Source organism: Sciurus carolinensis, chromosome 16 (assembly GCF_902686445.1).
Source record: "Sciurus carolinensis chromosome 16, mSciCar1.2, whole genome shotgun sequence".
NCBI classification, from domain to species: Eukaryota; Metazoa; Chordata; class Mammalia; order Rodentia; family Sciuridae; genus Sciurus; species Sciurus carolinensis.
Window position 1 is genome coordinate 1,795,103 of NC_062228.1, and position 24,891 is coordinate 1,819,993.

Consider the following 24,891-nt stretch of genomic DNA (forward strand, 5'->3'; position numbering starts at 1 on the left):
CATACGAGTGAAAGCATGCCCCTTGACCTTCTGAGTTTGGCTTCTTTTGCTTAACATAATAATCTCTAGTTCTATTCATTTTCCTGCAAATGCCATGATTTCACTCCTTTATGGCTGATAAAACTCCACGGTGTATATACACCGATTTCCTTTATCCACCCAGCCAGCGCTGGACGCCTGGGCTGGTTCCGTGGTGTGGCTGTGAGCTGTTCGCTGTGAACATGGGCGTGTGTGTGTCACTGCGGGCGGCACCTTTAATCCTTCAGGGTCGCCTCCCCCTGATTTCCACAGAGGCTGCCGGTGGACGTCCCACCCGCGGTGTGAGAGCGTGGCTTTCCTCCGCGCCCTCCCCAGCATCTGCTATGGTTGGTGTTCCTCACGACGGCCATTCTGACGGGATTGAGGTGAAATCTCAGTGTAGTTTATTTCCCTAATGGCTAATGATGGTGAACATTTTTTCATGTATTTGTTGGTCATTTGTATTTCTTCTTTTGAGAAGAAATTTAGTTTGCCCATTTGTTAATTGGGTCATTTGATTATTTGGTTTAAAGTTTTTTGAGTTCTTTATATATTCCCAATATCAATGCTCTGTCAGAAGAGTAGGTAGCAAGGATTTTCTCCCGTTCAGTGGGTTCTCTCTTCACATTCCTAATTGTTTCCTTTGCTGAACAGAAGCTTTTTAATTTGATGCTGTCCCATTTATTAATTCTTGGCATTATTTCCTAAACCTTAGGGTCCTACTGAGAAAGTCATTGTCCCAAAGCCGGAATGGTGACCGTAGTTTTTCTTGTAGGAGTTGCATAGCTTCTTACCTAATTCTGAGGGCTTTGATCCATTTTGAGTTGATTTTCAAGCAGGATGAGAGACGAGGGTCTAGTTTCACTCTTCTGCATGTGGATGACCCGTCGTCCCTGCTCCATTTGCTAAAAGCTGTCTTTTCTCCAGTACGTGTTTGTGGCCCCTTGTCCAGGATCAGACGACGGCAGATGTGCCTTCGTGCCCCCTCTTCTGCACGTTGGTCTCCAGGTCTGTTTGTATGTAGGTACCATGCTGTTTTTGTTATCAAAGTGGGGATTTTTTAAATGCTGAGTGAAAGAGAGAACCACTCTTCTCTCAGTGCCCACTAATTGTGACGCTTTCCATCGTTACAGACTCGCATCTCAAGACGAAGTGTGACTTCTGGGTAGGGGTTAGGGTTAAACACACCGCATTTTTTGTCTGTATTTCGGAAGAATCCTTGGGTGCTGGTGCTGGGTGGCTGTCTTCTTTGTGGGTCTGACTGAATGGCAGTCTTTGTTTCCACTTCGCGATGTGTCTGATGAGGAGCGTGGCCCAGGAAGAAGACAGTGGGTTCTGCCATTTTCTTGTGCTCCACTTGGGCGTGATTTGTAGCATTTTCTGCTTTGTGCAATTTCTTTGCAGGAGTCTGTGTGAGGCCTATGTCCAGCCACGCGTCCAGGGTTAGCAAAGGCAAGCCCACTTCACTAAGCTGATCCTTAACCTCTGCATGCCGCTCTATTCCAAGGGCTTCCAGGCTAGCTGACAGGACTCCAGTGTGAAACTCCTCTTCCACCGTGCCTGCCAGGTGACAGGTGAGCAGTGGCCATCCACAGCATGGCCAAGCATGGCAACAGGGGTTCCCCACTGCCTTTTCAGTCCCTCAGCACCTGCTAGTGACGGGTGACCCAGGTTAAATCCTCTCTGCTGAGCCAGCCAAGGTGACTCTGGTTCCTGCCTAGACCGTCATGTCCAGAGAGCCAGTGTCAACCAGAGGCAGTGTGAGGCAATCTTGTTCCTAGTCCTAAGAAATAATCTAGTACCTTCTCCCTCAGCAGATCAGCTGCCCCCAGCGTGGTGCCACCCTGGAGTACGGGAAGCAGGGGTGTCTGTGCAGGTTTGGTCCCCTCTATGCAGGCTTGCTCTGGGCCCACTGTTGCAGGCGGAAGGTGGTCTGAGAGACATCCACGTCCTAATTCCCAGAACCTGTGGACGTGACCCTCACCTGGTAAAAGGGACATGGCAGTTGTCATTAAATCAAGGCTCCTCAGATGGGGAGATTGTCCTGCATTGTCCAGACATACCCTATTTAATCACAGGAATCCTTAAAAGAGGAACACGGTCAGGTTGGAGCCAAGCGCACCGAAGATGGAGAGAAGAACCAGGAGCCGAGGAAGCCGGTGGAGTCCAGTGGGAAGACAAGCACACAGCCTTCCTCCCCTCGGAGCCTCCCGGAGCTGGCGCTGCCCACACCTTGGTTTTCAACTCAGGGAACACACTCTGGACCCTTGACCTCCAAGATGGTAGAGAAAAAGTTTGTGTTGTTTTAAACAACAAAGGTTGTGGTCACTAGTTATGGTGAGAGTAAGAGCCCGCCGTATGTCCAGCCAGGGGGAAAGGTAAGTCCCTCAAACTTTCATTTCCAGTCCTGGACAAGCAGGAGTGTTCAGATTTTGGAGACTGCTCCCATGGGATCGTAAAGTCCCACTGCAGAGGACGCTAAGGTGCCAGGGTGTGGGACCCCTCCAGGCCGACTCAGGTCACACTCCAATGCCATGAGAAACTGGAGGGATGGCCAAACCCAAGAGCTTCGTTAGGGAGCCTTGACTTGGCCCCAGTTGTCCTGGCCCAAATCCAGTGGTAAGGACATTGGAGTCTACCCCTCTCAGAGCCAGCAGTGGGTAGGTGCTCAATGCTCCTGGTCCTCGAGGTGCCCAGCCGTGCTGTAGACAGAGCTGGGCGAGCAGGCAGGAGAGAACCAGCGGCACCCGGCCACACAGCCAGGGAAGGCAGACACCAGTTTCCAGGGCCCTGGGCCTTCCTTGCCGCCTCTGACTCACAGCCACCAGCCCTTGGGAAGCAGACGGGACAGTGTGTGCCGGCCCAACCCCACCCCACGGGGCCAAGGGGAGAGGTGTCGGGAGAGGCTGCAGAACCCGCCACCCACTAGCCGCCTTTCACCGGCTGGGTGTGGCCAGCAGACCGAGTGCTGGAGTGGGCCTGGACGCCCTGGGCTGAGAAGGAGCAACTGCCAGCTGCACAGCACCCTGTGACTGCAAGCGGGTCCTGACAGAGGGCGACTCCCGCGAGGGCCAGGCTCGTGACAGTGACGCCTGTGGCGTTGGCCCTGCCCCGCCCACTGCAGGAGAGCGAGAGGACAGAGATTTGGGGTCAGAAACGTGGTACTGTCATTTGTCCCTCGTGCAAATACTGAGCCTCTCTGCCACAGGGCCCTTGTCGGCAGACAGAACGCTGGCCATTCTGGCACCTGGCCCTCTGCACAGCCATGGCCTTCAGGAGAGGCTGGCGTTCGTCCCAGAAGGGTAGCTTGATGGATCATGGGTGGTCCTAAAGACCCTGTCCATGGCTGGTTTAAGCATCACCAGGTGACAGGAGGGCGTCTGCAGAGTGGCGTCAGGGAGAGTTGTTTCTTAAAATCACTGCACGAGAGCGGCAGGCTTTCTTCCACGCTGGGTGTCGGGAGAGGCCTAGAAGAGCTGTGGTCGCTGGAGAGGATGAGGAGAGCGGCCGAGGCGGAGGCGGCTCACTGAGGAGGCAGGGTGTCAGGACAGGCAGAGCGGGCTCCTCCGCGGCATCCTGGAGCCCGTGAGTTACCGACTCAGGACTTCCGGGGAACAGGTTTCCTTATTGTCTGAACCTTCGAGCTGGGTTATGTGGCACGTGGCCAGAAGCATCCTCTGAGATGCAGCGCCGTGAAGAGAATTAAGTCCCAGGTGCCCACCTGAACGCCTGGGGCTCGGTGGCTTTTATTAAGGTGTGAGGTGCCCCTTTTAGAAGCAAGTACAGCAAACCATGGTGGCTCTGGTGTCCTCGGTGCACACAGGTTAAGCTCCTGGCTGGAGGGGCATGGTGTCCTGGTGTCCTCCACCTCTAGGTCACACCCTGGTCAGCCTTAAAGAGTGCTCGCAAATGTCCCAGGGCGAACCTGGAGTCTGCCTGCTCTGTCAGTTACCCATGCTGCAAAAGCACTGGCTTGAAGACCATCGCCAAACAGCCAGGTGGCCCTCGCACATGTGCAGGAGGGCTGCAGGTCAGCCGAGCCAGTCCCGAGGCTCTGGACTCCTCCAGCTGGAGGCCTGCCAGATGCCCCTGCCAGGCTGGGCTCTGCTGGGCTGGCTCTGCTCCGCATGTCTCATCCTCCTCTTGGGGCCAGTGGGTGAGCTGGGCAGGTGTCCCTCAGGGTGATGGCTGAGGCACGGAGAGCAAGCTGGTCACTTGGACTGGCCAGCTCGGGCCCACTCTTTCCTCCTCTCCTCTGCAGTTGTGGGTGGCCATTGATAGAGTGTTGGCAAGTGAGATTAAAGTAGAAATTCGGGCGAGGGCTGCTCAGGGGGAAGAAAAGCATTTGCTTTCCTCGTAGAAGGAGCAACCACTCGTGTCATTCCTTCCTCCGTTTTTCCTACATCGAATGCACAGGTGCTGCCATGCTGCTCCTGAGAGGCGAGGTCGAGAGTCATGAACAGTGCTCCGACACACTGAGCATCGTCACTGGAGGAGCAACGTGTCTCTGGATTTCTTGTCACGTGAGGAAAAATAAACCCTATATGTTTATGTTACTGTTAATTACAGCCAAGAACTTTTCTCACTAAAACCCAGAAGCAACTAAGCAGGATAGTTCGGAATCTGCCCGAAGCGGACCATCTCACCGGAATCGATGAGAAAACAATGTACTGCGTCAACTCCAGTCTCGTGGATCGCTCATTCATAAACACGTCCTGACGGCCTTCCACACGCTGGTCACTGACAGCGAGCACACCCTGCCCTGCCCTCTGAGAGCTTCCCCAGCAGGTGGAAAACGCTACCATAACCAGAGCACAGAGAATTCTTGTCAAACATACGATTGATCCCAAACCAAAGATGTTGTGAAGCACATCAGTAATTTTCTGGGGGCTGGAGATGTAGCTCAGTGGTAGAGTGCTTGCCTAGGATGTGCGAGGCACTGGGTTCGAGCCTCAGAACCACATGAAAATAATGTATTGTGTCATCTACAATGAAAAATATTTTTTTTTAAATAATTTTCTGCACCAGCAGCCAGTTCCCAGCACAAGCTGGGCAGTGGGCTGGCTGGCTGGCTCTGAGAGTCCTTTACCTTTTTAAATTTGCTTTTTCATTTGCTAACTGAGGAGTTAATCCTGATGACCACTAAATTCTCTTCCAGTTCGTCTTTCCTATCCTGTGATCATTGCCATGTGATAAGGAAATATTAATAACATTTTGGAAACACTTTGGAAGCATTGGGGTAAAAGCAGTTATACGTGACAAATCAAGATTGGCAGATGAGAGGTACCACACTAGCAGCAGAGTTAACAAAGTACCTTCCTTCCTGGTTGGGAGAACATTGCAGGAACTGATGCAGAATAGAATTGGCAATCGTTTAATAAGCTCCAACTGTGTACACAGCATCTTTCTACAGCTGGAAATCCAGAGTGACAGACAGCACCCCTAGCCTACTCTCCAGGAGCCCTGGTGTGTGTGTACTGGGTTGTTCTTCCGCTGGGACATGCCACTGTGACCTTACGATACGATACGTTATTGCCAGTGACAGCCCTGAAGGCTCCTGCAGGAGTCCTGGTGAAAGCCATCCGGCAGGAAGGCATGTGAGCAGGAGGCCAAGAGCTGAAGGTGTGAAAGGCACGCAGAGCCGTTTGGGGCAGTGGCCTAGAGATGTCAGGGCTGCAGCCAAGCTGGAGCCAGACACAGCTCACCCAGACACCTGCCCACAGGTGTGTCCCAGAGCCATGGCGGCACGAGGGTGGCTGGGTGCAGGGAACACAGGTTGTGTAATGGGGTACTCTGGCTCTCCATACTGCTCAGGTGGACTCTCCGAGGCTCACTTCCTCAGCTGTGAGAGGGTAATGGGGACGTTCTACTTGCAGACTGTCTGGAGGAGATGCCGCAGTGTTGCCTGGTGTGGGCCTGCAGCTGGCCGAGAGCCACTGGCCTCCATGCAAGATTCACCTGGTGGCCAGTGCCACGGTGACCCTCCTCCCCGTGGGCTTTCCACACCGACGCAGCCTCCGCCTTCAGCCATGCCAGGGGCCAGAACAGCGGGAGTTGGAACCAGGAGCCCTTGGTCTGAGGCCCAACTCCGGCAGTACCCACGAGCCTTCCCCACAGCTGGATCGCCTCCTGCATAGGCGAGGACAATGATCTATTGATTTCGAAGCATGTCGCAAGGGTGAAATGAGGTGTGAAAGGACTTTGTCCACGGGCGTTTCTGCCCTTCCTGCTCTTGGTGCCAAAACCCTTAACCGGCCCTGCTGGGCACAAGGAGCAGTGAGGCGGTCGGCCTCCAGCCCCAGCCCTGCCACTTGCTGGCTGTCCTCTGCAAGTGTCTCCAGCACTCCATGCCCAGGGCTGTCATCTGCCCATGAGGATGACACCCAGCGCACCTCCTGTGCCACGGGACTGTGCACTGGAGGAGCGAGCCCCGCGCGAGCTCAGACTGCCTCCGGTGTGCGGACCCCTGGGGGAGAGCTGGGGACCAAGACACTTTCCCTCTGGAAAGCGGAGCAACTCCGGGGGGCGTGTCCGCACGCGCTCCGTGTGGGAGGTGCTTGCTCTGCATCGCGAGAACGTCGCAGGCGCGGGAACTGGGCCGGCCCTCACGCCTGCCTTTGACTGAGCGTGTGCTCTTACGTCGCGGCTCGGTGCCCTGGCCAAGTCCCTGCGGCATCAGAGCGCAGGGCTGAGACGCTGCCGCGGCAGGGCGGCACCGGGGCACCTGAGCCGTCAGGATCTCTTCCCTGCTCCCCAGCCCTCTGTCAAGTGGTGCTTCTTATCTCCTCCTCACACGGGAAGGCCCAGGGGACAGCGGGATTTGGACACAGTCACACAGAGGAGGGGGCCAGGTGAGGACAGAGGTGGAGGCCCCTGCAGTGACCCATCCGCAAACCGAGGGCCACCAAGGATGGCCAGCATGTCCGAGCTGGGGGAGGCGGGATGGGTGCTCCCTCAAGCCCCAGCAGGAGCTTGAGACCAGCCCCAGAGGCCTTGGTGTCAGACGCACGGTATCCAGAGTTGGGAGCCGATTTCCACTGCTTAAGTCCCAGTTTGTGATCATTTGTTTACCGCAGCCCTGGGAAACTACTTTTTAAACGAAAGTTCTAATCTGTGATTGGCCGTAGGCCCCACCACCCCCTAAGGCCTCCTGCCGCCCAGCTTCACTCCCTGCAGCCTGACTCTAGGACATTCTAATTGGCAACCCCTGGTTTAGTCAATACACTTGCGTAAGATGGAGTTTGAAAGGAAATACCTTATAAGAGTAAATGCCAGGTACATCAGGTATCTAAATATAGAAAAAGGAATAAAGAGAAGAAAGCCGGGGCTAATTCCTTTACAACCGGGGGTGGAGAAAGATTGTCTGACCATAACTCAAAATCCAGATGTAATAAAAGAAAAGATGAACACACTTAAGGACGTTAAAGTTAAAGACTCTTTTTTATGGTACACACACCATCAACAGAATCAAAAGGCAACTGATGAATGGGGAAGAGCATTTTCAATGTAAATCTCAGATAAAGGGATAATGTGACTCACATGGAAAGAATTAGAAATGGAGGGAAGTGAGCAGAAACCTGATTAAAAAACGAGTTGAAAGCTGGGTGTGGTGGTGCACACGGATAATCGCAGCAACTTGGGAGGCGGAGGCAGGAGGATCAGAGTCTGCCGTCAGCCTCAGCGATTTAGCCAGGCCCTAAGCAACTTAGCGAGACCCTGTCTCAAAGTCAAAAGGTCTGGGTGTACAACTCAGTGATAAAACACCCCTGTGTTCAATCCCCAGTACCAAAAAAAGGAGAAAAAAGAGCCAACCATGAACAGGCAACTTAAAGATACAGAGCGACATCCCATCTAGTTCTCTGACCCTGTCAGAGACCCAAGATCCTATTATCATTTGATAAATGTTTCTGCTGGAACTAGATGTAGTAAATTCTGTTGTCTGCAATTTATGTGGTGGCGGGGGCTATTTCCAGATATCAGCCCACCTAGAGGCACAAGGACTTCGCAGCCTACAGCACACACCAGCGTTGCTCACACCAGCTTCTAGAGACAGAGACAGCTTTAGAGGAGTTCACTGCATGCTTTTCCTAGTATTCAGGGTTTCATTGTAACAAAAGTATTAGTTTCTGCATAGCTACTTGGAAGGAGGGAGAGTGGTGGATTGGCTGCTCTCTGATGTGCTTGTCTAAGAAGAAGGCTTCAGCATTTCGGAGTTACACCTTGCTGCTCAAAAAGCGCAGTATCTGACTTTGGAATGTGTTTTGCACTCGCACCTTGATCTGCGTATCTCTTGTCTGGAGACTTGACGCAATAGCAGGGGCTTCACTGGAAGGCAGTGGGGGCATCTGACTTCCCACCTGCCCCACGGAGCTCTGATACTCGGTACCTCTCTGAATCCTTGCAAGCAAGCAGAGGGGGCCGTGTGGTTCAGTCTGGTGCCCCGTTCAGGGTGAGCAGGGCTGTCCTTTGATACCCTCTCAGCACAGAACAACTTGGATGCCCAGCACAAGGGGATTGTCAAATAGGCCATGGTTCGCCCATACAATGGATTCCATGCTGCCCTCCGGACCACCAAGTGGAGTCACTGATGTAGAAAGACATCTGGATACGCAAAGCCACAAGAGTGTTCACAGATAAGGAGCAGCGTCTTCCTTTCATAGGGTACCTAGGATTCTTACCATTTTTTTTCATAAAAGTATGTATGCATAAATATATAATTGTCTAGAACATTTTAAAATTGTGACTGAGAAGGTGTTTTTGTGACTTTTTATATTACTTTTCAGTGAGGTATAATCTCTTTACGAGGAGCATATATTACCTTGTAAACAAACAAAACAGTGATAATTTATATAGGTTTTTAAATCTGTAACTTATTTACTTGAAAATGCTTGATACAAGTGGGAGTGGAACCAGCAGATGACAAGGGAGTGGCCGTGTCACCTTGGGTCCACTGGAGCGTGCACCTGCTGCCCAGCCACACCTGGCCGGGGAGGTGGGAGGACGGCCAGGGGAGGGAGTTGGTCCCCCTGGGCCACACAGCGCCATCCCGGCTCTAAAACCCATACTGCCTCTGTGGAAGCTGCCCCATGCTGGCAGGAAGGGTCACCACACCGATTCTTACCTTTGGGGCATGTTTGGAATTTTCTATAATAAAAAGGAAAAATAGACCCACGCAAGGCAGAGCACAGGAACTGCCTGCTGACCTTCAGAGGACACCTTGGTTGTGGCACAAGAGACATGGCATATGAGGAACCACAAGCACACAGCACAAGTGAGGCTGCGGACCCCGAGGTGGGAACCAGAGCCACTGGCTGGTGGCCTCCGTCAGCAGCTTATCCTTGCTAAGCCTCTGCTTGCCACCTGTAAAGTAGGCACATCATGTGCACTCGAAATTTGAACGTTCATGAGGAGATCGCTGCTGTTAACTAAGCAGACAAGGGGGCTGGAGCAGGGGCGCTATGCCCCAGCAGCTGTTGTCAACTGCGCGTCAGGATCACCGGGTCGTCAGTGAGAGTGCAGATTCCAAGGCACCGTCTGCAGGGAGCGCCACTCCTTCTCTGGGATCAGCTCAGGAATCTCCATTTTAATAAAGAGCCCAGGCGATGCTGACTGGGGAAAGATGGCACCTAGCCCAACCCCAGGCACCCCAGGCTGCTGTGGGCATGACTGTGTCGCTGGTAGAAACCAGGGCTTGGCATGCTTGGGGACATCTGCCCATTTATGACTGCAGGTGGACTTTGTCAGCAATCATGGGTAAGAAAAACTGGCACCAGTAAGACACCTTTGGAGTCTCCAGTTTGAAGCAGTGGCAAATAAACGATAAATAAATGCCCTGTTTGTGATTTCTTCCGGGAGGGGCAGAGTCTGTGGATAATTGACGTGGGTCAGGTTCGGGTTCCAATAGGAGCCGACGGCATGGCCTGGGCTGAGCCTTGACCACTCCACGCATAAAATAAGAATAAGGATGTAGGAAACAGGACCTGTTGTATGGGATGGTGGGACCACGCGGCATGGAATGAGAGTCTTCACTTTGGGGTCATTGGGTCCCAGAGCCGTCTCCATCACAGCAGAGCCGGGTGTAGGCCATGGGAAAGGGGAATCCCTGGGAGGCCACTCCCCAAGGATGCACCCAGAAGTCAGCAGCAGCTTGTGCAGGGAGCTTCCTCGTGTCCTTTCCGAGCACGCGATGGACCCCAGGTCACCCCTGGGCCTCCACATTCCTCCTCCTGGGCTGGATTCTGAGTTAGAGGACAAGTGAGATGCTGGTGTAGGGGAAGCACTTTGCGCTGGGGCACAGTAGGCTGGTTTGCAGTCCTTCCTGGTCATCACCTCCTGCGGCCATCTGAGTCAGAATCCCTAATTCAGACACCAGAAGCAACCCTGTGCATGCGTGTCATGACTCTGTTGTAAAATAATTGTCTGGGTGAATTTGTGTCTTCTCTTTCAGAAGTAAAATAAGCTATGCTGGATTCTAGCCTTGCGAAAGGGACATTTCCCCCTTCGCCCCCACAGTCTGTGTCCAGAGGAAGCCAAGGAATAAAGATGCAGACAGACATATATGGTGGCCCTGGATCAGGTCATGCTCCAAGGACAAGGGCCCGTCCTGTCAGCACAGTTGCCTTGACAGTCCCAGTCAGGCCGGGGCAGGGGGCGCTCCTGCACGCACAGCCCCCTCCCCGTCCTGCAGGCACTGCCATGGGGGGGCACACCTCCTGACCAGGCCCTCTCGGCTTCCTCCCAGGGATCTCCAAGCCCTCCGCAATGCCAGTGGCTCCCGAGGGATGGGCAGCAGAGGTCAAGGTGGAGGTGGGGAGACGCTGAGGCTGGGCTTGCAGTAAGGGCCACCTGGCACATTCGTACTGATGGGCGAGTGAGAAGCCCAGAGGCCCCAGTGGCAGGGAAGGAGCCCTGGGCTGCAGGAGAACTGGCGCCTGGACAGATGAGTGGCCTCAGGGCAAGGCGTCCACGTGGTCATTCCCTCCCACCCACCCACCAACCCTGTGTGCGCAGGGGCAGGGTGTCACTACCCTCCAAGACCCCCAAACCTGAAGTGAAGTCTGGTTTTGTAGGGTAGGGATCTAATGTCCATTGTGAGCTGAATTAAGTGGAGCCAAACTTCAGTTTAGGGAGAAATGACATTGAATTGGTTTCCTGTGGCTGCTCTAACAAAGGACTGCAAAGAAAGTGGGGGTGTTTAACATAGATTCACCTTCCACGCCTCCGGAGACCAGGAGGCCAGTGCCAAGGTGTGAGCAGGCGGAGCTCCCCTGAGGTCCTGGGAAGGATCCGTCCTGCCTCCTGCAGTTCAGGATGGCCTGCACATGGATCCCTTGGCCAGTCTCTGCCTCTGTCTTCAAGTGGCCTCTTCCCCTACATCTCTGCAGGTTCTTTTCTGTCTCTTTTAAAGATAGTTCCATTGAATCTAGGGCCTTTCCTAAGCCAGTGTATTCTTAATCCCAACCTTAATTACATCTGCACAGACCTTGTTTCCAAATAAGGCCACATCCTGAGGTTCCAGGTGGGCAGGGAATTTGGGGGGATGCTATTCATCCCAGTGTAACATTAAATAGCAGTGAATGGCACCCAACAATTAACACGAAGGCATTTGGGAGCTGGGGGCGGATATTGATCCAGTGGTTCTGCAGCTCAGGCCTCTGCTGTCTCAAGTAGCGAGGACGTCTGGTCAACATGTCTGACTACTGCTGCCAGCTGGCAGCCAGGTTCCTGGGTCCCTTTTACAGATGAGCAAACTGAGGTTCAGAGGGAATAAATGAATGGCCCAGGTCACAGAGCTGGGACTGGAATCCAGGTGGGCACGGTGCTACTGGGGCTGGATTGGAGAAGACTCTGGCACTGAGAAGATATAAGATCCTTCCATTCAGCGGGGGCCTCCTTTGTCAAGGGGACAAGTTGTTCCTGGGCTTCCTCAGATCTTAGATTTTGGAATATGACCACTTCTCTGGAATCACGTGAAAGAATGAGGCCTAAGAAAACAAGGATTAATCCAATCATTGCTGTGGGGGAGAACCCAACAGACCCCAGATGGCCCCTGTGTCTATGTGGGAAGCCACCTGGCTCTGACTCCATGCCTCTTCTCCCAGGGCTGACCAGAGGACTGGGCTGGGCTCCTGGGAAATGTGCCTGATGAGTGGCAGCAGGCCCTCCCTAACACAGGTGCATCTTGAGGACCCAAGACAGAACATCCCTAGAAGTCCTCAGCACCCTGGACCATACCCTGGAGGAATCCATTCACTGCTCAACAAATCTCCAGTGCCAACCCCAGAACCAGCCTGGTAGCTCTGCCCAGAGGGTGCCCCAAGGCGGCACATCTGGCTGCCACAAAGGAGAGCCGCACCTAGATCCCCAAGACCTGAAAGGACACAGTGGAGGGGAAGGGCAAGAGGAAAGCCGTCCTCTTCTGACCTGAGTTGGTAGAAGTGGGGGTCCTGAGGTTGTGGGACTGAGAGGTTGTGGGACTTGAGGTTGTGGGACTCGGGCTCCCTTCCCCCAGCCGGCAATCGGGGCCTATGCAAATTCCAGGGGCGATGGCAGCAGAGCTCTCCCACTTCCTGCCAGGTCCTCCCTGACCCTTGGCCCATGCGTTTGCATTTTCTCCGTTCCACAGGCCGAGGAGGTGGCCCCTGAAAGAAGACGGACTGATAGGCGACTGATACACTCCATCTGGTCAAGGTTTTTAGAGAGGGCTTACGCCTCCCATTACCCCATCCCCGGGCAGGCCGACCGCCTAAAAAATGCAGGTGCCGGCCCTCTGTGAGCTCACCACCTTCTCACAAGACCCCTGAGGCAGTTATTATTACCCTCATTTTTCCGGGGAGGCGCCCAGAGCTCAGAGAGGCCAAGTGACTTGTCCAAGGTCACACAGCTCAGCAGACACTGATCGGGGAGTTGGAACGCGGGTCTCCCGAGCCCCGCTCCAGCAGCCCTTTCAAGACAGCCGCCACCTTCCCGGGATACTGCTCAGGAATAAAGCAGGAAGGCCCAGTTCCTGGCTTTCCCCCAAAAACAAGGCTCCGCGCAAATCTGCGGGAACAAAAGCGACCAGAAATCCGCCCCGGGTTTTCCGCCTCGCCGACCTCCGCCAACCAATCGGGTGGCCCCGGCCACCGGGGGGAGGGAGGGGGCGGTTCCAACGTGATCGACAGCCCCTGCGGAGGCGTGGCCGAGGCGCAGGCGAATCGGGTGGCGGGGCCGAAACAATCCGGGGCCAAGGACCCGAGGCCGGGCCAATCAGCGCGGGGGGCGGGCCCGGCCGGCCCGGGCTGTCGCGAGAGGCGGCCACCCCGCCCACTTGTGCTGGCCGCCGCCGCCGTGCGCGAGCGCGCTGCTCCTCCGCTCCGACGGCCCGGCGGCCGCGCTCGGCCCGATCCGTCCGCGGCAGCGTCGAGCGGAGCGGCGGCTGCGGCCGGATCCCTCCGCCGCGCCCGCGAGCCCGCAGCGGCCCGCGGCCCGCGCTCCGAGGCGGCGACGCCGCGCGGCCCGGGTTAACGGCCGGCCTGGGCGCAGGCGCGGGCGGCGGCATGGCCGGGGCGGCTCCGTCGGGGGGGCGGCCCGCAGTGACAGACCCTGCGGCGCGGGGGGAGATGGGGGCGGCCGCCTCCCGGGCGACGACGACGACGAGGAGCAGCCGCCGCCGCCGCGCACCGGCCGCCACTGGGGACGGGCGCGGGCAGGGAGCCTCCCCGTGAGCGGGGGGCCCGAGGCCTCTCGCCGCCCCCGGCCGCCCCGGTCCCGGCCGCCCCGGGCCCCCCCGGCCCGCGCGCGCCCGCCCACCGGCCCCTGGCGGGGGGCTCGCCCGGCCCGCGCGCGCCCGGCCCCCGCCCCCGCCCCCGCCCCCGCCCCGGCGCCGGCGCGGCCCGCGGCGCCCGCCCGGCCTTACCCAGCCCCAGCCCCAGCGCCGGCCCCGGCCCCGGCACGCGCGCCCCCGGCCCCGGCGCCCCCCGGCCGCGGCCCCCTGCACCCTCCGGCCGCCCCCGCGCGGCCCCCGGCCCCGGGTCGCGGCGCGGCGCGGGAGGCAGCATGGTGGAGAAGCGCTGCCCGCTGCAGAGGGACGGCGTGTACCGCTGGTTCTCGGAGCTGCCGTCGCCGCAGCGTGTGGAGTTCCTGTGCGGCCTGCTGGACCTGTGCATCCCGCTGGAGCTGCGCTTCCTCGGCTCGTGCCTCGAGGACCTGGCGCGCAAGGACTACCACTCGCTGCGCGACTCGGAGATCAAGGCCAACAACCCGGCCGACCTGGGCAGCCTTACCAACCTGACGGACGAGGTGGTGCGCAGCAAGCTGCTGGTGTCGCTGGCGCTGCTGGGCTCGGAGCAGCGCGAGGCGGCGGGCGTGCTCTACCGCACGCTCACGCACATCGACTCCATCATCCACAACTACGGGCTGCAGCTTAACGAGGGCCGCACTGGCGATGAGTTCCTGCTGCTCTTCACCATGGCCTCTAATCACCCGGCCTTCAGTTTCCATCAGAAGCAGGTCCTGCGGCAGGAACTCACGCAGATCCAGAGCAGCCTGAGCGGCGGCGGCGGCGGCGGCGGCGGCGGCGGCGGGGGTCCTGGAAGCAAGAGCGCTCCCGGTCCCGGCGGCGCTCTGCCCACTTGTCCGGCCTGCCACAAGGTGCGTGCATGCCCGTCTCAGGGGTGGTGGTGAGCACTGGAAAGGGACACCCCGAGTTTGTACCCAAGCCCGCACCCTGTGTTCTATGTCTGTACCCCAGACTCTAACCGACCCCTACCCCACCCCCAGATGTGTGCCCAAGACCTCACTCTGCACCCTAAACTCCCACCTCTGGCCCCCACCCTGGACCCTAAGTCTCTACCCAGCCCTCACCTGGAATCTCAAGGCCTTATCCCAAGCCCGCATCCCAAACACTGGTTGCCCTCCGGCACCGTGACCGGCGCCTGCGGTCAGAGTTCCTGGCCCCTTTGTCCTGTTTCACATCATTGGCTGGAAACGAGATAAGGCCTTTGTCCCCTTAATCGGGCTCTTGGGTGACAGATAACAATACATTGTGTGGCCTTGGTTTCTCCAAATCTGGTGTTTATTACCAGAAAAGGAAGGACTCGGGTCCGCAGCCAGTAGTCGGGGCGAGGTAGAGCTGAGAAGGCGCTAGAACCTTGGTTGTAATGGGGCCTGGTCCCTACCGCTGAGCCTGCCCTGCACAGGTGTCCGCGGCGGGCGTGCACGCAGGTCCTGGTAGGTCCGCGTGTGCGCGCGCGAATACTAGGAATACGATGTGCGCGCGAGTAAACGTGTGTGCGAGCCTTGTGTATATGTGTGAGTGCGCGCGTGCTGTAGATGTGTGTGTCTGGTTGTCAAGAGATCTGTGACAGAGATTTTTGGAGCCGGGACTTCTTCCTGAGCAACAGTTATAATTGGCACGCACCTTGTCCTGGAGAGGAAACCCAGGCGGACCCAGGGGTCTTAGGTTAACTTACAAACCTACGGCCTCCAGTTGAACAGGAAGGGCAGTGCCCGTCATCCACTCACAAACGCAGACTTTTTCTTTAAATGTTTCAAAAGTCTTCAATACAAAGTATTTGGGGCTCATACCATTTTTATCAGCCCCCTGTAGCCTAGTGCCAAAATTCCGCTGCTAGAGAAAATACTTCTCTGACCAGGGGTGGCTGTGCTTAGATACACTCTGGATTTCTTTGGAGGTGGGGGCAGTCAGGGCCAGTCTGCCCAGTGCCCTTTGCAACCTCTTTGAGCTCCTGATATGACAGCCTTTGTGGAGGACTGTCAGTGATTGCGGGTCTTGTGAGTCCTCTGAGCCTGAGCTTGTGGTTTTGCTTTCCCCCGTCTTCCTCTAGGAAGTGGTTGTGGTCCGTGGGTCGGTTTTATCGCTGTTGAATCGTTTTGGTGACACTTCTCCCTGAGACTATGGCTTTCTTTTTAGGTTTGGTTCCTAGATTCCATGCTGTGTGTTGGGCAGAAAAATGTTCCACCATATAAACAGGAGAAGCGGGGCCCCAGGAAATGTTGGTAGTAAGCTCTGTCGTCTTGGAGGTGCCAGGAGTTGTCTCTTGCCCGTGGACTCTGGGCACTCAGTGGCCATCCCCTTGCTGTCAGTCCGTGTTGGTGCTGGGCACTGATGGTGCCCCCGGAAGGACTGCGTGTGTGCACAGTCGCATCACTTTTTGTAGAAGGCAGTGGAGGGTGGTTTCTCCTGCAGTGCAGTGAAGATAATCTAGAACAAAAATATCTTTCAAGAGCGCCTTTCAAGCAGGAGTCCCTTTGATGAGGTGAGGGGCTAATCTGTTCCTCCTAAACAACTTCCCCCTGGAGCCCCTGAGCGCTGAATTTACCTGCTTTTGTGACCTCTGCCGGAAAGCTCCGCCTCTCAGTGACTCCCTGTGGCAGTGGAGAGGCCTGCCTTGAGGTGACAGGTGTGAAGCCCATCAGATGTTCCCTGGATGCTTCCCTCTTCTCCCTGACTGCCCCAGCTGTGAGTTCACTTTTTCAGAGGTCTGCTTGGCATAGGTCAGAATGTCTGTCTTGCTGTGAGTGTCGGTGTCGTCTGCACTGATTCTTGAAGCGTTGCTTTTGATGGTTCTTTTGCTTCATCTCTGGAAAGTTGGAGAATCCTACCTGACCTTTGATAATGAAGGTTATAATGATCTGTTTCAAAACAAGTGTGGTTTCTGGTTGCCCCTGTACCCTCCCTGCCCCTGGGAACTACTGCCGGCCCGGCCACTCCTGCTCCTCCAGGCCTAGCAGTCGAGCCTCGATCCTCGTTGCTTGGAGTAGGCGAGGCAGGTGACATCCAGGACTGGAGTCTTGGCCTCAGTTCCTGTGCACCTGTCCCTTGAGGAAGCGGCCCCCTTGCGTTTTTGTAAGCTGTCGTTTTGTCTTGAACTCAGAGCCTAGATACTGTGCCTTTTCTTTTCTTTTTTATATATTTATTTATTGTGCCTTTTCCTTTAGAGGTAAAGATGTGAATTGCTTCTTAAGTTCTTTGTCTTATTTAAATTTTTATTTCTTCTAACTGGATATTCATTATTTGCAATTGCTTCTCCAAACTTCACTATTTTTCTTTAAAAATGCTATTGTTTCAAGAACTTCTAAAAGAAGTTTAGAAGTGTAGGGAGTTTGACTAAACAGACATTTTACTTGCAGAAGGGAAAACCTGACAGTAAGACTGGTGGTGGATGGAGGTGATCGTGCAGTGCTGTCTGCTGGCTGCTGTGAGGTTCCCTCAGACGGGCCCCAGGGCGCCTGCCCTGCAGAAGGTCTGGGGGACCCACCACTACTAATCTTTTCATTTTATCTACATGGAAAGCCAGAGATCGGGAAGCAACTTGAAATGGGGTCTCTGTAGGCGCCCCTGGTGCCAGTGGTGGCGAGTCTGAGCCTCTAGTGTAGTCGGGGTGTCTACATCTACTGTGCAGCCTCAGATCAGCTGTGTCTCCACAGTGGGGACCCTGGTACCCGTTCTCCTGCCCCACCCCACTCCCTGGCAGCCACTGGTTGCCGTCTTCTCCGTGGCGCTGTCTTTTCTAATGATTTTATTAAATGGAATCTTGCGTATTGGCTCACGCGTGGCTGGCCCCTAGCACCTGGCGTCACGGCCTTCTGCATGGTGGCATGTCGGCTCCTCGCTGCTCTCTGGGCTGAGTGCTGCTCTGCACACGTTCACACATGCTTTGCTCATCATTCCTCAGTGGTGCACGTTTGGTTTCTCGAATGCTTCATTTTAGGTTTTTCCTTGTGACTGACTCCCTTTTACCTCACTCCACAAATCACCCTGGATGCTGCCGGCATGTGGTTGTCCTTAGGGAGGGATCTTTGTGATCCACTGCTGCCTGGCAGGCTGCTGGGCAGATGCCATGTGACTCTGTCCTGAGCGTGTCTTGCTGCAGGAGGTGCAGGCCGGGCCCAGGTCCTCACCTCCAGACCCTGTGCCTACTGAGCTGTACCTGCTCCTCCTGAGGATGCGGTGTGCATTTTTAAGGTGCTGAAGGAGGTTTTTCAAGTGCAAGGTGCAGGGGTGCATTGGGTGGTGGTCTCCCTTTGGGTGTCTGTCCTGTTGTATGGTTTTGGAACTGTCTGCTGTGCTTTACACGTTTGCCCCAGGGTGGCACCGTGGAGATTTCAGATTTACCCAGATACTGTGACTAAACCTCCTGATAATCTCATGTGAGGCCGCAGAACTTACACTCGCTGCTCTCATGAGCTCTCAAACCTTGCAGTTCAAAGGTGGAGCGTTGGACAGTTTGTCCTGTGGCTCTTGTGTGTAGCATAAGTGACTTCATGGGTTTCTCCTTGGCTCTGATCCTGTTGCTTGCAGCGCAGGCCACCTGGCATTCCACCTGAGTGGACGCAGTCTGCAGCAGCCGAGGTTGCTGCTGATGACTGAAGGGGAGTGGGAACTGCGCTTGCTGCCAGCGTGAATGTGTGCTTCCCGGGCAGTTCCTGACCTTGGTCTGCGTGCCCTGTCTGCTCTGTCTGCACCGCCTCACTTGGGGCTGCACAGGAGGGGTGTCATCACAGGTCTAAACACTGTCCTGTCTTCAGAGTGAGGCACGTGCCTTAGGCCTTTGAACATCCTTGAGTGCAGCTTTAGTTGCTTTCTTGTTGAAGGCAAAACCTGCTCCTGTCTTGGAGCTGCAGAGCCTTGCCTTTGCCACACGGTGTTTTGGACCGTGTGACCGTTTAACTGCTGCCCTTTGCCCTCACATTGAGTCAGGCTGCTGACTTCCATGTGAGCCCATCTGCGCTCGCCTCCCCCGCAGCAGGCGCTGGCTCCTGGTGTGCAGTGTGTTCTGGAGTGTTGTGTGTGAAGACAGGAAGTCTGCATCACTTACATGAGTAACGGGCCATTTGCACAGGGAGGCAAATAAGCGTGCTGCCATTGTCAAAATCCACTGTTTACCTGACTTGGTTTTGCCCTGTTTGTTGAGTTGAGACTGTGACTTTTTTTAGAGATGGGATAGATCCCACTAACTATTCATTAGGCCTGGGAAATATAATTTCCATGTCCATATCCCCTGTCGATGGGATTAGGTTTTAGAGCCAGACCTTGTCTTGGGCATGCGGTGGTTCTGGCGGTGGCCCTGCTGGGGAATGGGAACTGTGGCCCTGGCCATGAGTTAGATCACTGGAGGAGGCTGACTTTGGACTTTTGTCTTGACTTGCACAGTTTAGAGATCACTTTGAGAGTGATCTTTAGACTTCTCAGAGTGATTTTTCCTCCAGTCTCTGCAGATGTTTTGATTGTGGAGAGACCTGTTCCTTTATAGAAACACTGCCTTATCTAAAGTGAAGGGATGCTCAAAAACTAATAAATCAGGTGAGTTCTTAGCAGTTTCCGTCTTGTTCTGGGTTAAAAGGTCTGCAATTAACCTGAGGCAGTGACTGGACCAAGGCAAAACAGTACCTTTCCAGCCATCAGTCTCTGACTGCTGTGGGTAGTATGTGACAGGGCATCGTGGGCAGGCCTGGGCTAAAGTGTGGCACCCAGGGGTCCCCGGGGCAGAGGGGTTGGGGGGCATGCTCTTGGCACTGTGCACCCACTTGTCGTTCCTGCTCCAGATCTTATGGACGTTCTACAGGCCTGTCCTTGCAATCGCTTCTAGCCCTCTTCTGCTGTTCCTATCTAAGGCTGGTCCCCTGCCTCTGTTTTGGTTCTGTCCTGTTTCCTCAGGAATAGTGCAGGGTTAGATGTCCAGACTTGCCGTTTCCTGTTTCCCTCTTCCTCCCCTCACCAGTCTTTGACCTCCACTGTTTTTCTGCCTGGCCCATGAATGTGTTCACGGCTCCCCCAGGGGCCTCCCCCTCGCTCCGACATCCAGGTGAGTTGGTGCGTTCTGGTGGTGGTCACGCAGATGTAACGCGACGTGGTGTACGCATGCCAGACACAAGCTGCCTTCACGCGCTCTTCTGAACACCCAGGATGCCCGGTCCACCCCCAGTTCCCACCCTCAGTTGCCCCCTCCTCCTGGAACCCCCTTTGTTGTCTGACCTCTTTGGCTAAAGCAGCTCCTTTTAAAGGGAAGTCAGTAGTCTCTTTAGAGATCATCTGGGTCAATCCTGTGGTCAGGTAAGAAGCTGCGGAGCACGAAAGGGTACTGGATAGAAACCCCCGCCCGTGAGAGCTGGGAGGGACCTGGGCATTTTAGGTCAGGCACATTCTGGTCCTTTACCTGGGCTTGGGTGGCTTTAATTGCGCACTAAAAACAAGGTTTTTATCTGGATGTGTGGTGGCCACACCTGTATCTCAGTGACTCAGGAGGCTGAGGTAGGAGGGTCGAGTCTTTGAATCAACCTCAGCAATTTAGCCAGACCCTAAGAATAAAAGAGCTGATGCTCAGTGGTCGAGCACCCCTGGGCTCAGTCCTCAGAACTGCTAGGAGAAATACAGGTTCTTGCCCTCGCCCCAGCTGTCCAGTCTCCTTTTTGTAGACAGCGTAGTCCTTACAGAATGTCCCAGAGAGACCGTGTGTCCTCCTCCACACGTGCTTTCTCCCCTTTCCTCTGTGGCGGTCTGCTGGACATCTCAAGTGTTCTGGGTCCATCTCTGAGGAGTGTTCTTGTCCTGCTGCCTGGCTGTCCTGCGTGGATGTGATTGACTCAGCCCATGGACCCTGCTCCAGTCTTGCTGTTAGAAACAGTGTGATGACCTTTGTGTGTCATGAGCATGCCCCTCCGTGACACATGAAGGGGTGGCTGAGGACGGGATGCAGCTGAGGACCCACGCATCATCTTGAGTAGGGACCAGAAGTGGAGCCGTGAGCAGGTGCAGGTGGCTGAGGGCCTCCCCTCTGCAGCACTGCCATTTGGTGGGGGCAGGACTGGCTCCTCCATCCCCTTAGGAGTGACATTGAAGGTTCCCCTGGTCACCTCTGCTGGCTCTGGTCTTCGTGCAGCAGAGCTCTTGAAGTTCTGCAGAGATGGCACAATTTCGAGGACTCCTTTCCTGCTCTCTTGTGTTTTGACGTGCACTTTTTAATGTCGTATTTACCAGTCTTTCTGAGTGACTCTGGGCTCTGGCATGTGCAGGGTCCGTCACACGCTGGCTCTCTTGCAGAATGCACACTGCGTGTGCGTGCCATGCAGCTCGTCCTCCTGTGTGCTCCCGTGCTGCCTGCCTCTTCACGGAAGTGGGTGTGTCTGGAGTTTGCTTGTCATGAGATGCGAGTCTGGCTTGATGTTTTCCTGCCAGGTGACCGTCCCTGTGCCCCTTGCCATCTCCTGAGCCCCCCCCCCCCCCCCAGGGCTGGTGCTGCCTCCTGTCACGTGTGCCCATCCTGGGTGTGCCTGGCTTCTGACTGGTTGGGTTGCTGGATGCTTCTCAGTCCCTACCTTTCTTGGGCTTGCTGCACAGTGGAGTCCTTGGGGAGGCTTTTGGGTTTTCTTCTGCACCAAAGAAAACCTGTGGCTGCAGGTGGCTTCTGGTGGCAGCTGGTTTTCCTCCAGCATCTCTGGATGCTCGTCTCTTTTCTAGTCTGCTTTCCTGTACTTTGGATGGTGGTGTTCCTCACACTTCTCTTCCTTTTTGCTTTATAATTAGTGATATTTTCATCTGTGATTTTGCCAGTCCCAGAATGAATTAAAACACATCCATGTGGCTGGGTGTGGTGGCTCGTACCTGTAATCCCAGTGACACGGGAGGCAGAGGCAAGAGGATCCCAAGTTCAAAGCCAGCCTCAGCAACTTAGTGAGACCCTAAGCACCTTAGCAAGACTCTGTCTCTTATAAAATATAAAAAAGTACTGGGGATGTGGCTTTGTGGTTAAGCATCCCTGGGTTCAATCCCTAGTCCAAAAAAAAAAAAGAATCCTGTGCCCAGCCAGAGCCCGAGTTGAGTGTCTGCAGAGGCCAGCTCCCTCGGCCCGCGCTGCCCGTGCCCCTCAGCCAGACCTTCTACGTGGCTGGTCTGCTCCTGAGTGTGCAGTGTGCCCAGGTCCTGAGCAGCAGTCCTTGTTTTGTCAGCACCGTCCTGGCCCCAGCCAGTGCATCAGACCCTCGGACCCTCTCCTGCCTCCGCCGCCTTCCCTCCCCATCCATACTTGCGTGACGGTCACATGTGTGGCATGCTTCTTTGTAGGCGCACTTAGCCTTGGGGCATTCTGCCAGGGAGCCGGCATGGATTAAAATAGTGTTCAGGAGCAGGCGTGACCCCAGCCCGGCGTAGTGGCCGTCCCGACTCAGGCCCATGTTGGCCTGTGAGCAGGGGTCAGCAGGGGTCACCCCTCCCTGTGGAGTCAGCTGAGGTCAGGGATGAAGTCTGTAAGGAACAACTTCGCAGCTGCTCTGTTGGATTTTTTAATTCAGTCACCCCCAAACTTTGGTGCCTTCACTTGTTTTAGAAATGCCAGTGACATGCCCAGCTTCTGGCCCTGGCCTGGGTCTGGCCTTTGTGCCTGCCCGGTGCCCTGGCCCACTCTCGCCCTCCCCGCAGTCCCTGGAATCACTGGGGTGGCCCGGTGAGATGTCTGTGATGCTGCCTCCTGGCCGCGGTTCTCAGGAAGTTGTGCAGGCCTCTGCGCACCCCTGCCTGCACCTGCAGTTCCCGCTGTTCCCCGTCCCTCTTTGCTGGGTCCTGAGCCTTTGCAGATGCTCCCCCATGCCTGCTTCACTGGTCCTTGCCCTTAGTCCACGTGCTGTGTGAGCACAGGTATCTTCCTCCATCATGAGCCCAGACCTCAACTCTCCTGGTCCCGCGTACCCAGTGGTCCCTGTGCTCTGGGCTGTGCCTCAAGTGTCAGGTACTGCCAGCAGGAGGAGGGCCAGACACTGTGGGAAGGCCTGTGTGAAAGCAGCACCTGTGGCCAACGCTTTGTTGGACTGTCACTTTGTGCAGTGCTGGTCCTGCTGTTACATGGCTTCATGTGCTCGTGTGCTCTTAACATCTGAATGCCACCAGTTTTTAACTTTAAAGTAGATGTTTCAAAAGCAGGCCTGCAAGCAGGGTATGGTGCACACGCCTGTAATTTCAGTGACTCAGGAGGCTGAGGTGAGAGGATCACAAGTTCAGTGCCAGCCTCGACAACTTAGTGAGGCCCTGGTAACTTAGACCCTGTCTCTAAATAAAACATAACAACGCCTGGGAATGTGGCCCAGTGGCTATGTGCCCCTGGGTTCAATCCCCAGTACCAAAAAATCCAAAACAAACCAACCAAAAAACCCCCAAGCCTGCAAAAGCTTCCATTGGGAGAAACTGCCAAGTGTGCTGTATGGCCTCACCTGCCTGCGTGGCCTGTGCCTGAGGTGGTGGGCAAGTCCTGTGGTGCTGGGGTGCTTGGGAGGCGTGGCTCCGGTGGGCTATGTAGGGATTGGTTCATTTCTATGCAGTAAATGGTTGTAGCTCTAAAGTAAGTTTGTTTTGTGTCATGTTCTTTTAATGCTTACAAAACCTTAAATCATGGCGAGCCCAGACACTTTGCCTTTCTGTGCGATGGCAGTGAACTGAGCTGTCAGTCACTTCAGCGAAGGCTTGGCCTAGGTTTCTCCCGTACCTCAGACAGTGGCAGCAGAAGAATCGTGAGAAGGTGTGTTGTGGAACCGTTGCCTAATTATTTGGGACTTTTACGTAAAGGTATCAGAGTCACTAGGAAGAATCTGTATCCCTAGGTCCTTCACTGACCACGGGGAATTAATGGAGGCGCGTCGTGGGAGGCCGGGGAGCAGCGCTGCTGTTGGGGGAGGAGGAGCAGCAGCCCCCTTAGCCTCCCCGCATCCAGGTAGACCGCGCGGTCGCGGGGGCAGCGCTGTCCAGCCCTGGCAGCTCACGGCAGGCCCTGGGAGCGCAGCGGGAAGGTGCCCGGAGCCCTGTGTGGCATGTGTCCTGGCTGCTGGTGTGGAGGGCAGCTGCCAGCCCCATGCCCTCGGCACCTGGGCGTGGGACCTCACCAGGCTGGCCCTTGGGGGAGCAAAGAGGTGCGTGGGGCTTTCCTCTTCCTAGGAGTGCGTGTGAGGGGCGGGCAGCTGGGACAGGAAGCACGCAGGTCCCCGAGCTCGGGGGCGGTGGGCTCCCCAGCAGCTGCTTGGGTTGATTGTATCCCCGTTCCGGCAGTGAGTACAGGGACATAGCTCAGCAGAGATGGGCGTCGGGAAGTGGCCAGGGTTGCTGGGTACCTAAGTCACTTCGCGGGAGATGTGAGAGGGACGTTGTGAGTCAGGGAGGGGAGGGCGCCAGCTCTCCGTGGCGGGAGTCGCACAGGGTTTGGCCGCTGGCCGCTGCTCACATGGGCTCCAGGGTTCTGCAGTTGTCTCATTGAAGGCAGAGCTTGGATCTGGGGAGACGTGCTTGTTTGAGATGGGCCGTGGAGCATGCTTTGCTGCTTGACCTTCGTGACACAAAGCCTTGTCAGACTAGAGTGTCAGGCCACCCGTTTCCCACTCGGTCCCCACCTTCGCCCCATCAGGAATTTTTTCCTCCTCTGCTTCTTCCACTGTTCATTGGTCTTGTCTCCTCCAGAAACTTCCTTTCGTGAGATCACGGGATTCCATTCTACCTCTCTGCCCGCTTCCCTTCCGGCCTGAGCTGACCACACCCGTTCTCAGGGTGGGCTTGTGAGAACACGTGTTTCGAGGTGAGGGTGAGTGCGGCCTGCATTTGCCCCCTACTGTCATCCCACCCTCGCTCCTCACTGGAGGCACCTGCCACCGCACCCTCTCGTTCTGAACCTCCCTCTTGCTTCCGGAGCACTTGGTGTGCTGGCAAGAGAGTCCTGGTTTCCTTTTGTCAGGAAGTGTTTTGCTTTTGCCTGTGTTGTGGAGAATGTTGTCACGGATGCAGGATTTGGATTGATGACTTTTTCTTCTAGCTCTTTCTAACAACTGTGCAGCTGTAGCTGGCCTTAGACACAGGCACCTTATTGTCCCCGGGTCATGTGCTGCTGTCTGGTCGGACTT

General features: G+C 55.6%; 1 protein-coding gene and 1 long non-coding RNA gene across 3 annotated transcripts in view; both read left to right on the forward strand.

Moving 5' to 3' along the window:
- The first annotated feature begins 1,332 nt into the window (after positions 1-1,332).
- Positions 1,333-9,830, forward strand: LOC124966808 (uncharacterized). The gene is made up of 3 exons (XR_007105411.1): positions 1,333-1,592; positions 2,097-2,396; positions 4,435-9,830. It is a non-coding gene; the product is annotated as an uncharacterized LOC124966808 (long non-coding RNA).
- Positions 9,831-13,920: 4,090 nt separating this feature from the next.
- The window catches only part of Zcchc14 (zinc finger CCHC-type containing 14), a 59,529-nt gene continuing 48,558 nt past the window's right edge, over positions 13,921-24,891 (forward strand). For both annotated transcript variants that reach the window (XM_047527410.1, XM_047527411.1), the window contains exon 1: positions 13,921-14,649. In XM_047527410.1, the coding sequence (XP_047383366.1) occupies positions 14,056-14,649 (594 nt within the window). In that variant the 5' untranslated portion in view covers positions 13,921-14,055. The remainder of the gene's footprint in view (positions 14,650-24,891) is intronic.